The sequence below is a fragment of the Atta colombica genome, unplaced genomic scaffold (genome assembly GCF_001594045.1).
Source record: "Atta colombica isolate Treedump-2 unplaced genomic scaffold, Acol1.0 scaffold187, whole genome shotgun sequence".
NCBI lineage: Eukaryota > Metazoa > Arthropoda > Insecta > Hymenoptera > Formicidae > Atta > Atta colombica.
The window spans coordinates 2,975,952-2,989,025 of NW_017259279.1; the positions used below are offsets into that span (position 1 = coordinate 2,975,952).

The following is a 13,074-nucleotide window of genomic DNA, read 5'->3' on the forward strand; positions in this document are numbered from 1 at the left end:
CAAATTTGCCGCATAAATTGATGTTAAGTAATGTTCTCTGTGCCTCATTTACCTTGGTTTATATTATTTAACAGAATTTAAAAATGAACATTTTAATTACTAAAAACAAAAGTATATTAATGATATAATGTTTAACAATTTGTTATAGCTGGTACTATATTTGACCATATTTGTTTTCACTTGTTTGTCGGCAGATCGGTGTCTGGAAGTCTTGGGAGAAAGAAGGTCTTGATATTAAGGACATCGTCTGGCCGGGTAATACCCACACTCCTCCGCAAGGCGTTCCAGAGAAGTTTCACCTCAAAATAACCTTTCTGGAGGAGCCTCCCTACATCAATCTTGCACCGCCCGATCCTGTGACCGGAAAATGCCTGGTGGATCGTGGTGTTGAGTGTCGTGTGGCTAAGGATTCTGATATGGTTGAGTAAGTATGAGAAATTGGATATTTTTATTGAAAAGGCATATCTGCCGATGCTATACATTGATTAAATGTTTAAACATTTGTAAAGCCGCAATTTTTATGGATAATTATTAATATATCTTCTTTTAATTGTTAATTTCAGACTGCTTATATTATTTATTAATACAATTATTAATATAATTAATTTTTTTGCAAATTATTTTATATTATATTTGTATTTATAAGAAAAAAAAAGAAATAACTGAATAATCCATATTATATTGAAATATCATCTTTTTAACTATAAATTTATTATAGTACAATTTGCAAAATTAAATAATATTACTTACAATTATTAAAAAATGCTTATAATTATTAAAATATTTTTATTTTTAAGATTATTTAAATTAAAAAGAAAATTAAATGTCACAACGACAAACGCGTCTGAGAACATGCAAGAGAATTGACTACTGGAAAATAATGACTGACTAGAAATATACTATTACTACTTCAGTGAAACTGATAAAGCTACATTTAAACCAATGTATATAATTTCACTTTTAATTGAGATGAATTTTATTGAATAATAAACGAAGCAAGCTTAATTAAAATGTCAATAGTAAACGTAATGATTCAGATACTTAATTTATTATTACTGCTGTATATCGATGTTACAAGTACGCGAATATTCTAGTTCGTGACAATTTGGAGAAATCGATTCATTAGGACGGACTCAGCGCTGCTTTTAGCTGAAGACCAAATATGAAGCCCGAACGTCATGGTACACTTATTTCATTTACAAGGGAGTTCTAGTAAAGTACATATATTGCTTTTGCACTAAGTTGGAAGAAGCCTTGCGTTCCTTGTGAACATTCAATCCAAAATTAAAGGGCTGGCCTTTGAAAGCATTGAACAGGCGAGACTAGACTAGTATTCGTGCTTCGAAGTGAACAGTTGATACTTACAGTAGCATGTAATAACGTTTATCATGTGGAAAATGAATCTATTGAAAAGCCCTTTGCGCCTTTAATAAATCTTTTGAGTTTGCCCCTCGGAGAACGAAATACTTACAACATTTATGAAGGTGTATTAAAGCCTTTACATGACGAAAAGAAGCGAAATGAAAAAAACTTAATTGTGATCATAGTGATTTTGATAGTCGAAATAGCAAGTGCTATTTTTATCGAGTCGTTTATGTCGACCTTCGTGTTAACGCGAGTTGTATTGTTAAAATTTATCGAGCATGTTCTCGAACGTCGTTATCCAATTTGGAGTATCATCGATATCGTTTGGGGTTACAAGCCTTTAGCAGACGTTCTCTGCATATAACAGTATTTATTTGCATGAAACCGGGTCACGTAATATACGTTAAAAACTTTTCCCCGCCTGCATTCTCTATACAGTATGGTGCATGCGACAGCTGTTGCAGTGCTCGTTTTCAGTGTAAACTCGAGAGTCTGCGAAAAAAAATCTATTTTTGTGTAAAAACAATAGCACTTCGTTGAAAATAGTATGAGACAAAGTGGCTCTTAATATTTTACTATATTTTTTAACAGGAAATTATTGAACCAATTTATTATATTCATACACTATTAATTATAAATGTGTGAGAAGTAAGAATTAAACTGGAAATCGATACTGCGAACAATTTTTACATTCATAAATGCAACATAATTAAAAAAAAAAAATTTTTATCTGAAATGTTTTGAAATAATTTAATAAAAAATTTGCTGTTTATTCAGATTTTTTAATCTTTCGCATTTGTTTTTTTTTGTTTTAGGATTTGTTTTAGAATTTGTTTATATTTAATTTATGTCATTAGACACTTATGTAATATTCATATAATATTCTTTCTGTTATTTAACCGTTATTTCAATGAAATCTCCAGATACGAATTAAATTACGAGTTATCATGACGCACGAGAACGGGAAAAGGAAGACGTTTTAATGTATTGTACATGTGTCAGATCCAAGAATCCGATTCGAATTGTACTTCGAAAATAGTCCGCCGACAAGTTTCCCAAAGGCATTGGCGAGAATAATAGCGTGGAAGTAATTGAACCTCTTCTCTTTCTCTTAGACAGAAACGCAACTCGTGCGAAGAAGCGTTAGGAAATTACAATAGAGAAGGAAACAAAGTAGATACAAGTTGATTTTCTGCTTCAATTGTCGATGTCACAGCAATTATTCCGCCTACGGAGAAATTTGAAAGCAACGAACATCCGCAAATCGACAGTTATGTGCAGAATTACAACGATTTGTCATGACTTCAGTAATATTTACGTTTTATTTTAATTGAACGGATACCTTATAGATTTTTATCAATTTAAAACAATTTTTTTCACGAACTTTATTTATAACAGTAGTTTTACTGTTTTAACATATTTTTTCAAATTTTATTAATGCTCAATCACCTCAATAATTCAATACAAAGTCAAGCTTTTTTTCTAGAGAAAGAAATTAAGATCCACTCTTTTCAAAACTTAAATATATTATAAAAGTTTTTTTGAAGATAACTAATTTTAAATTAATTAGGTGAATAGCTATTATATTGATGAAGATCGCGCTATTACTTTGATAAACAGCAAAGGAGAACTAGCACTTAGTAAGTTTCTCTTAGCAAGAGAATTTCGGGAGAGGTATAATTGAAAATTCCGCAACAAATCTTCACATATAACTACTTGGAAAATATCGACTTAAGAATAGTATTCGTCTATTTTGAAGTAAATATTGAAATTTCAAAATGTGGCTATTATGAGAAGTTAAATACAATAAAAGTTATAATATAATAAAAGTCAATTTGCTGCATAAGAGGAAATTTTAACAAATATTTATTGATATGTATTAATATACTTTTAGATAATTTTGTGATGATAAATTAAGATTAAGGGTATTAAGATTTCGATTAGATTATATAATTATTGTTTTAGATTTTTTTATTATGTGTAATAACTTGTATACAGATTTCATTTATGATTCGAAAAATATAAAATATGCAGAATATGGAGCATATTTATTTTATAAAATAATGTTTCTTTAAATAAATTAAGTTAATAAATTCTGTATAGCAAAGTATTCGAGGAATGCATACTTAAATGAGGAGCGCTGAAAAAGATTAAACCATTAGTAGGAACTTGTACATTGTATTATCTTTTTTACATTCAGCGCGAAGCAACTAACTGCTGCCAATGAAAAATAAAAATTACGTTCCATCAGTCGCTGGAGGAACAGAGCGAAATTACCTAATTGCTAATTGTGTGCAGCCGGGGAGAACAGCGTTACTCTCGCTTAACGAATTGATATTAGCGCTGTAAGAAACTTGCGGAGGTATCGCATGGTGTAGAATAATTGGCAATAAATTACATTAAACGTAACGTTTCATCGATGATATACCGTCACGTCGACACGAATACCAATTTGTTTGCGTTGCATTTTTAATTTTTCTTCAGCGCGGAGATCACATTCTCATCCAATTAAACGAGTACTAGGAACAAGATAATAAATGTTACCTCGCAATGTTAAATCGCACCGCGATTTTTTTCGACAGAGAAAAATGTGTCTGCTTGAAATTTTAATGAGTTCATCGAAGTTTTATTATGATAAGGTAAAATCTTCTCTACTCGTATATCCATATGTTAAAATAATTGATTAACATTTCTTTTCTTTTTTTGTTTGAAATATGAAAATTAGAATAATGGTAAAATTTAATTAATTTTCGTCACAATCACAATTCTTCTCGTGCTTTTAATTTTTATTGTCACTCTACTTCAACAGCTATTCTAGTCACATAATAGACCGTACGCTTACTCTACTATGCACTTATAATCTCCGGCAAAACCGCGAGCAGTGAACATATCTCTCTGTATTAATATGCAAATCACTTAGATGTCCTTTACAAGGGAAATGGTTGAGACACCTACAAATGGTAAAGGCCGAGTCCTTATCTCGAGTAAGGAACGGAATATAAACGCGAAGTTCTTGCGGAACGCAGCCTCTTCTTGCGGCTTGGAATGCAACCGAGTAGGAAGCGGAAGGAATTACATTAGCGTGTTTTCGTGCGAAACTAGATTAACCTCGAGATGTTCGACTTGATTCAACGTTTGTTATACGAATCATAAATGCATACAAGTTGATTCCATAAATGCAGGTATAATTTCAAATTTTAGCAATTATAAAAATGGGATATAAAAACGTTTGTATAAATTCTTTTTTGTTATATCTCCATGTTATCTTTAAAATCTTTATCTTTATTAAGCCTACAATTGATAATATTTTTTGTATTGTAATAATTTTTAGTAACATAAATTTTCATAAAATAAAATCTATGAGAAAGCTTTGTTTTCTCTAAAACTTTAATATAACAGCATATTGAATAATCGCCCACTAAATTTGAAAGCATTATAATTAATGATGACGTACTACTATGATGGACGTTCATTTTGCTTGAACAACAATGTTAACGACGTAACTAATGCAGTTTTATTGATAGACTGTGCATATGAACTATATCTCGAAAAAATACTAAAACTACAATATAATTGTCCTGTAATTGATATTACGAATGTTAAACTCTCTTGCTATAAATATAGTAATTATAGATGTACTCAATGAGCAGACAATGTTTTTAAAATATATTTTTAATATTTATTAAATATTAAAAATATTAAAAAAATTAAAATTTTTAATATTAAATAAATATTAAAAATATATTTGAAAAACATTGTCTGTTAATTGGATATTTACGATCTATGCATATCATTTTATCGTATTATATTTAAAACTATTTGTATGCTTTGATATCTATATACACAAGTATCGAATATCTCGTTAAAGAATCGCAATCGAGGCTTCCTTAATTCGGCTAATAACGGTTTCAATAATTCAGAAACATGAATCGATAAATGATAAACATACATATGGCTTAGAACCATACAAAGTAATTTGAAGCGACTCCAAATATACTCTTGACAATTTCTATCTCATGCTAATATACGAAACGAGAAAATCATGCGAACGTGATTCGAAAACGGATGCCACGAAAACGTTGTGTCGATACGAAAAGCAGTTCTTTAACGAAATTCCTATGTAATACTTCTCGAAGGTAAAGACCCCTCTTTGTAGTCTGACCGCCCTTTGTAGCTCGATCTTCTACTTTTGTGAACGACGGAAGAATTTACTTTTTGTAAAGTAGTAGTACGCTTGACAGACCGCTGAGTAATTCAATGAGATTTTTAACGTAATATTGCTGAAAAAATATGTTCAAAAGAAAACGAAATTATCATTTTTTAGGATAATTAAATTTTTATAAAATAAGAAAATATTTAATTTTTTAAAGTTTATATTAAATGCAATATTAACATTTATGTTACAAATCTTTATTGTTCTGTTAAAAAATCATAAATCCTTAAAATATGTGTTCTTATTAAGTATAAATACAATATAAACATTATTTTTTCAAAGAAATTAAACTGTGGAATACAATCGATTGTCTTTCAATATTTTTATGTTTTTTATTGATTTAAACTAGAATATAATGTTATGAACTAGAATATAAATTATAATTAACTTAAAAAAATAATCTAAATGTTATATAAATAAACAAACATAAGTCAGGACATTATAAAACGTTTTTTGCCAAAGTAGAACTGGATTTCGAGCAAAAAGTTAATCGCAAGAACATACGTATCATCAGTCTTAATTTTTCAGAAACGATTTTTATTTGTCAAGCGTCAAGTGGTCACAAATGTTACGCAAAGAGCTACTATTCATTTTTCATGTTTTTAATACACGGCAGAACGGATTTTGCGATAATCGGCTGTCCGTTGTGACAAATCACTGCTGTTGGATTGATTCATAATGCGGATCTAAAGTGCATTTTTATGATACTCGCGATCGTAGCAATCAACATATGGAATATATGAATATCCAAGACAATGTGAAGTCGATTGTTCGTATTATGAGAAATGAAAGAAAATTTGTATAAATTCTAATCAATGGAGTTAGCATATATATGTGCTTCTAAGAAAATCAATGTCAGGCATTGCCCAGCTGCTGACTAAAATTACACAAATAAAGTGTTTGCGATTAATGTCGTTTTATATAATGCTCAAGTGTCAGTTTTACCCTACATTACCCACTCGCAGCAGGTCGCGCGTTACTGTCAGACAAACGTGTCCGTGACTTTGAGTGCACTTCATTATTGTCGACTGGCAAGAAGAGTCTTAAGCATCACTCATCATATAACTTGAGAGTACAAATTTATTTTTTCACAATGAAAAATTTAATTTTTTTTACATAACTGTTTATGGAATCTATTGTTTCATTTTTCTTGCACAATCATAATAATTAAATAATATATAGAAGAAAAAAATATTATATAGAAGTACTTAAAAAATTAAAATAATACGGAATTTTATCGCAAAATGGATTTTTCTTTCTTAAAAATCAATATTGAGAAACTAAAAAATATTTTTAAAAATAAGATAGAGATGAAACAATTGAGATGTATTTGGGATATATTTAAGAGAATTAATGAAGAAATAAAAATAAAAAATTATGTTAAAAACATATTTGAATCTACATTTACACAATAAATTAAATTATTATTAAAGAAATTTTAAGTAATAAATTTTAAGTAATAAATAATAAAATAAATTTATATTACCTTGTCAAGAATCTTGAACGGCGCAATGTGCAAATTTATTTGTTGCAGTAGTGAACATAGAGATATCCAAGTGTTTAATCTTTAGAAAACGTTATCCAGCTAGCAGTGACAGCTCATATATATGAAATTTCAAAGTTACGTAATATTAATATAATTTCTAAGAATCTTACTTTAGGAAGGAAGCTCATTTCCATCCCCTGCAGGTTCGCTGTCGTCTTGATGAAAAGATAAAAGTTGCATTTATGTAGTATATGGTGAAGTATGTGAATTATATAATGTTTTCATAAATTACAGACTGCACATGTCTTTTAAAATAGGTAACGTTAATGTCACTATTCGACTTCAAAACAATAAGAAAGTTTGGTACGAACAGCTTTATCGATCCTGTGTTAGGAACTTAGAAGTAATTTATGTCAGCAGAACTGCCTTGTTTCGGCATGCATAATTTCGAATATAAAAAATTTCTAATATAAACAATTTGTTATTCTCATATTATGTTTAATTTGAAATTATAATGTAAAAATAAATTAACTAAATACCTCAAAAAATAAAACTTAACAAATTCTTATCACAAATATATAAAAATTTTATATTTCATGTCAATTATAGAATGTTTATTTTTGTTATTTTCTAATAAAGTATCTGGAATTATTTTCTAAAAAATAAAGCGCAAGATATTTAGTCTTTAAGTGAATTGTCTATTTAGGCCGTATTTCGATATACACTGTTAGTATTGAAATTCTGTAATTTACGTGTTACGTATATACTAGAAATTTTCAATACTGGCAGAGTATATCAGAACGTGGCCTTAATTACATTATAAAAAAAAATAAAACTAAATCTTCAACTTCCTAAATATTAGGTGTACAACTTTGCTTCCGCCATTTTCCTATAGATGGCTTTAGCGATAAGTGGTGATCGAAATAAATAGATCATAGACGTCATACAATAAACTTGGGCATCTATCAACATAACCCTATAGAAACATTAGTCGATTTGTGTCTGCATCATAAAGTTATTCTCGATTGAAAATGTCAGTTTACGAGCCAAATTCTCATCATTTACGGGAGGTTTTAATTTTTTGCTGCAATATGAAGAAATCTGCGGCTGAGGCTCATCGAATGCTCTCAAATACTTATGGTGAGGCCGCTATTAGTGAAAGAACGTGTCATGAGTTTCAACGCTTCAAGAACGGTGATTTTCACATCCGTTCCAAGATCATGCTCTGTATTTGGTGGGACCAGCTCGGCGTAGTATATTATGAACTGTTAAAACCGACTGAAACAACACAGGCGATCGGTATCGAACGCCATTGATGCGTTTGAGCCGAGCAAGACAAACGGCCGCAATACAACGAGAGACATGATAAAGTGATTTTGCAGCATGACAATGCTCGATCCCATGTTGCAAAAGTGGTCAAGACATACTTGGAAACGTTGAAATGGGAAGACCTACCCCACCCGCCGTTTTCTCCAGACGTTGCTTTCTCTGACTATCACTTGTTTCGATCAATGACACACGGCCTGGCTGACCTGCACTTCCGGTCTTATGAAGAAAAAAATTGGATCGATTCGTGGATAGCCTCAAAAGATGACCAGTTTTTTCGACGCGGGATTCGTACGCTACCTAAAAGATGAGAGAAAGTAGTGGCCAGCGATGGACAATACTTTGAATCATAAATGTATAACCAGTTTTTTACAATAAAGCCTCGAATTTCGGAAAAAAAACGGCGGAAGTTGTACACCTAATAATAAGCAACGTAATATACCGCATAAAATTAATTTATGAAATGTTTGTAGCATATAATAAACTCGTAGAAAGTTCGCATATTGAATATCATAAAGTCTTGCGAAAATATCGACTCCGAAGAATAACATTGAAGTTCTCACTGCTTATCCAACGCATTACCGAAACGCGACTAAAACTGAAAAGTTGAAGACATTACGAGCGTGAATTTCTCGTTTTTAATGCGACATTACATTTTCTCAGTGGCAATAGTAGCAAGCTGCGCACTTCCTCGAAATTGTGAGCATCTTTTACGCGTCGTGTGCCACTGCAGAGAGAGTGGCAATAAATATCAGTGGCACATTTTATTATGGTGCCTCCACTATGGTACTTTTCTGGGCATCGTTGCCTACAGGCTGACCCGCGAATATGTATTCGATTTTATCACCATTGATTCCGGCATATACTTCCATTGGGACCTCACGTCCTGTCTTATCGCGAAATATATTTGCCTTATATCTGTTTTACTGCTCGTGCAGCTCTTCGTCTTTACGCTTACTTTCCCTTGACAAATATTTCTACTTGAAACAAAAAGAAGCGCGCGCGCGCACCACACACATAACTTTAGTAAGTTTAATGTTTTCATGCTGCTGCTAAAGTAACAATTGTAGATATATATATCTTAAAGCTCCTGTGCAGTCACCACAGCTATATTGAATCATGACGTCAGAAGCAAGAAATAATACGTTAATATTTATTATGTTTATAAATAAAGACAATTTGGATAAAACAAAATGAGATTGCTTTAAATCATTTGTAAAAATGGACGAAAACTATGCATTTCTCCCTGACAGTCGATAAATAATTGTAAAAAGTAATAAATGAAAATAAGCTTCGCATTGAATAAAAGCACTTCATGTGCCTTTTACTTTTTATGATTATTTACTGACTGTCAGGGAAGATAAGCATAGTGTTCGTTTATTTTTATAAATGTTATGTAATTTTAAAGCAATCTCATTTTGGTTTATCCAAATTTTTCTTTATTTATAAATGGCACGTAATAAAAATTAACGTGTTATTTCTCGCTTCTAACGTCAATGATTCAATATGGTTATGATGACTACTCAGAAGCCTTAATATAATATATCATCTCGTATATATACCATAATATAACATCTCGTTATGTTATATTCTGTAAAAAATAGACAAAGTCCTGAATGACGTAATGATTACCTCTTTTATAATATACAGATCCTTTTTTACAAGTCATGTAAAAATATTACAAACACACATATATTGTTGTATGCATCCCTCGAAATCGGAAACATGATACAAAGGACATGACGTGACAGCGTACAATACCGAATTTTATTCAGTGTGAGTATTGGAATTCGATATTTTCGTACGTCGCATACATGTCAGCACATCGACAAAAATGTGCCGTAATCGACACCGTAAACAATGCAAAAGTCTATCGAATATATCGTTATAAAAACTTATATTTATCATTCAGCGTTTTTATATTTTGTTTTTCCTGAAAGCGCACTGTTAAAAAAAAACATCATTGTAAATCAATAGATCATTATTAAAGGGCATGTTGAACACCAACTAAAAACAAAGTAATTTACATGGAATGATAATTAGGATAACTGTCCCAATTACTGTGCCTGTCCCTATTAGTGTGCTTTTGTATTTCGATAAAGAAAACTAGTACAAATAAATAAGAAAAAATATTTTTTTTGTTAAGTTAATTATTAATGCATACGATATTGAAGATAATATTTTATTTTTTGAGTATTAAAATATTTTAAATATTTTTCGAAGGATATGAGGAATTTATGTCAATCCAATAATACGTACCACAAGATTTTAATTTTGTCCCTATTAATGTGCTCTTGTGTATTGGAGCTGAGAACGTTGTGTTATGAGTACTTTGAAATAAATATAATTGAAATAATGATTTATGTAATATTAAAATAAACAATTAGATGAAATTTATTATCTGTTTTAGTAACAATATGTTAAAATGAGTCACATTAATAGAGCCATCGCCGCTTAAAGAGCTTACTAATAGGGACAAAAACATATTTTCTATTTTTGTTAAAAGCATTATAAAGTATTAACATTTTTTAGATTAAAGAAATATTATAAGAAAAACAAGTGAAAAACCGATATTGATTGCAAGCAAATAAAATTAAAACTACAATATTTAATAATTAATTCAATAATAAGCAAATTGACTAAAAGGTACATTAATAGAGATATAGTTACCTTATTAATTTTTTTAATTAAAGTTGCGAAAAGCAAAACGTTGTTACGAATCCAATTTAAATATACGTGGCCCAATTTAAATGTATGTGTAATTTTTTCTTAAATTCCATTTAAATATCTTCGTTCATAAAACAGATTGTCAAATTCTGTTATTTATGTTGATGAAATTATATGCATGTTATTTAAATATCTCAAATTTTTAGACAAATTTAATCTCTAATATTTTGCCATAGCAATAAAAAACGAGGAAAAACATTTGTTTTTCTATTGGACACTATGCTAAATGGAGCGCGACTGTAAAGCGATGTCAGCAAACTTTTAATCGGCAATTTGAAGTAACGCTTCGATGGAATCGGCCATTCATTTGGCCATAAATAAAATACATTGGTACAACTGTTTGAAGCAATTATTACTAGATACCAATTTAAGCAATTTTATACTATTGGAGAATCAATATCTCTCGTTAATGTACCTGTGTTAATGTTTGATTTATGTTGAAATTACAACTATATAGATTTTCTGTACTAAACATAAAGTTTGTGTTTTTGAAACACCCAGGAAGAAAAGCAATCGATATTTAATATTTCCTTCAAACAGTATATAGAATTTCTACATCAATCAGTTTGATTATAATCCAAGGAGAGTTGCAATACACACGATCTATATAAACAAAAAATCTACGATTGATAATTTTATAATAAAGGAAAATAAATTTAGCCGAGACATTCGGCTTTTGAAATCGCTATTCCGTTATATAATTTAATTAATATACTTAACTCCATTTTATGGTGAACACAATCATCATAAATACAATAAAATTGATGTGTATTTATTGTACGTCAAGTTGTTAATCGATATATTCTATCAAACTGTTTTCCAATACGTCGAGTTTTCGTGACTTTCTAATAATGTTATTTTATTTTTCTTACTTTTAGTTTTCCTTGCTGTTGTTATAGTAACATCGTTTCCTTTATCCCTTTTTATTTTCGAATTTTAAAAGAAAAATTGATAAATTTGAAAAAATTATTTTAGAGAAAAAAATTTGTCAAAGAATTATTACTTTAAATATTTAATAATTTTCCTGTTTAAGAAGCCACCGAAATCCCTTTACCCTTAATATGATTGTCTTGCATTTTTTTACTACCCTTTATTCATCTTAATAATATTACGCCTTTGATGTATTAGTATTAACCATGACTTAGACTTTTATACACAAAAGAATTTAATGTTACTCTTAGAGTGAATCTTGTTAGTTGTATATGTCAGATGCATGAAAGGGCTTCATTTTGAGGGGCGATTTTCTCAAAAGGCGGCCAACAATGGCTGTCAGTTCTTGCCTCAACGACATCTGACCCGAATGGCACAGCTGTGGTGAATTTAATTGCACTTGCTTATACTGGGATAAAGAATTAACTAAGATCGCCTAAAAAAAATGGAAAAATTTTTGAAGTAAAAAATCAGTTAACACTTAAATGAAAAATTTTCAAAAGATGTGTTCATTAAAGTGATAACTTTTCTACAAACGCAACTGCAATTTATTGAATATATGTATTATTTTATTTTTTATATAATAATTTACTGCTTTAAAAAATTTTACCTTATTACGTAAATAATATAAGAAATAGAAATTTTTTAGTAAAGAAATAGCGAAATGTTGCTTTATCATTTGAAGTACCAAGCGATCATTATTGATCATTTCAATTTTTTAGATTAATATTATGTTTTTTATGTAAAAATAGGATTTTAAAATTTTTTAACTTTTTAATAATTATATTAATTATATTAATTGTAATTTTAATTTCTTAAGTATTATTTGTTGGAAATTACTCAAATTAATCTGATATGCACAACATGCAATAATATTAAATAAATTCTCATGCTTGACAATGTTAGTCATTGCATTGTAAAAATATGTTTATGCGTGCTAAAAATCTTTATTTAATATTTTCTCTCTTGTTTCGGACGAAATACTATTGTATTAGATTGGTACATATGATATAGACTATTATAGACG

General features: G+C 29.6%; 1 protein-coding gene across 1 annotated transcript in view; it reads left to right on the forward strand.

Annotated features, from left to right (window-relative positions):
• Positions 1–13,074, forward strand: part of LOC108686531 (glutamate receptor ionotropic, NMDA 2B) — a 90,088-nt gene that overhangs the window by 63,216 nt on the left and 13,798 nt on the right. Inside the window, exon 7 of the mRNA XM_018191884.1 lies at positions 195–424. Coding sequence (XP_018047373.1) covers positions 195–424 — 230 coding nt within the window. The remainder of the gene's footprint in view (positions 1–194; positions 425–13,074) is intronic.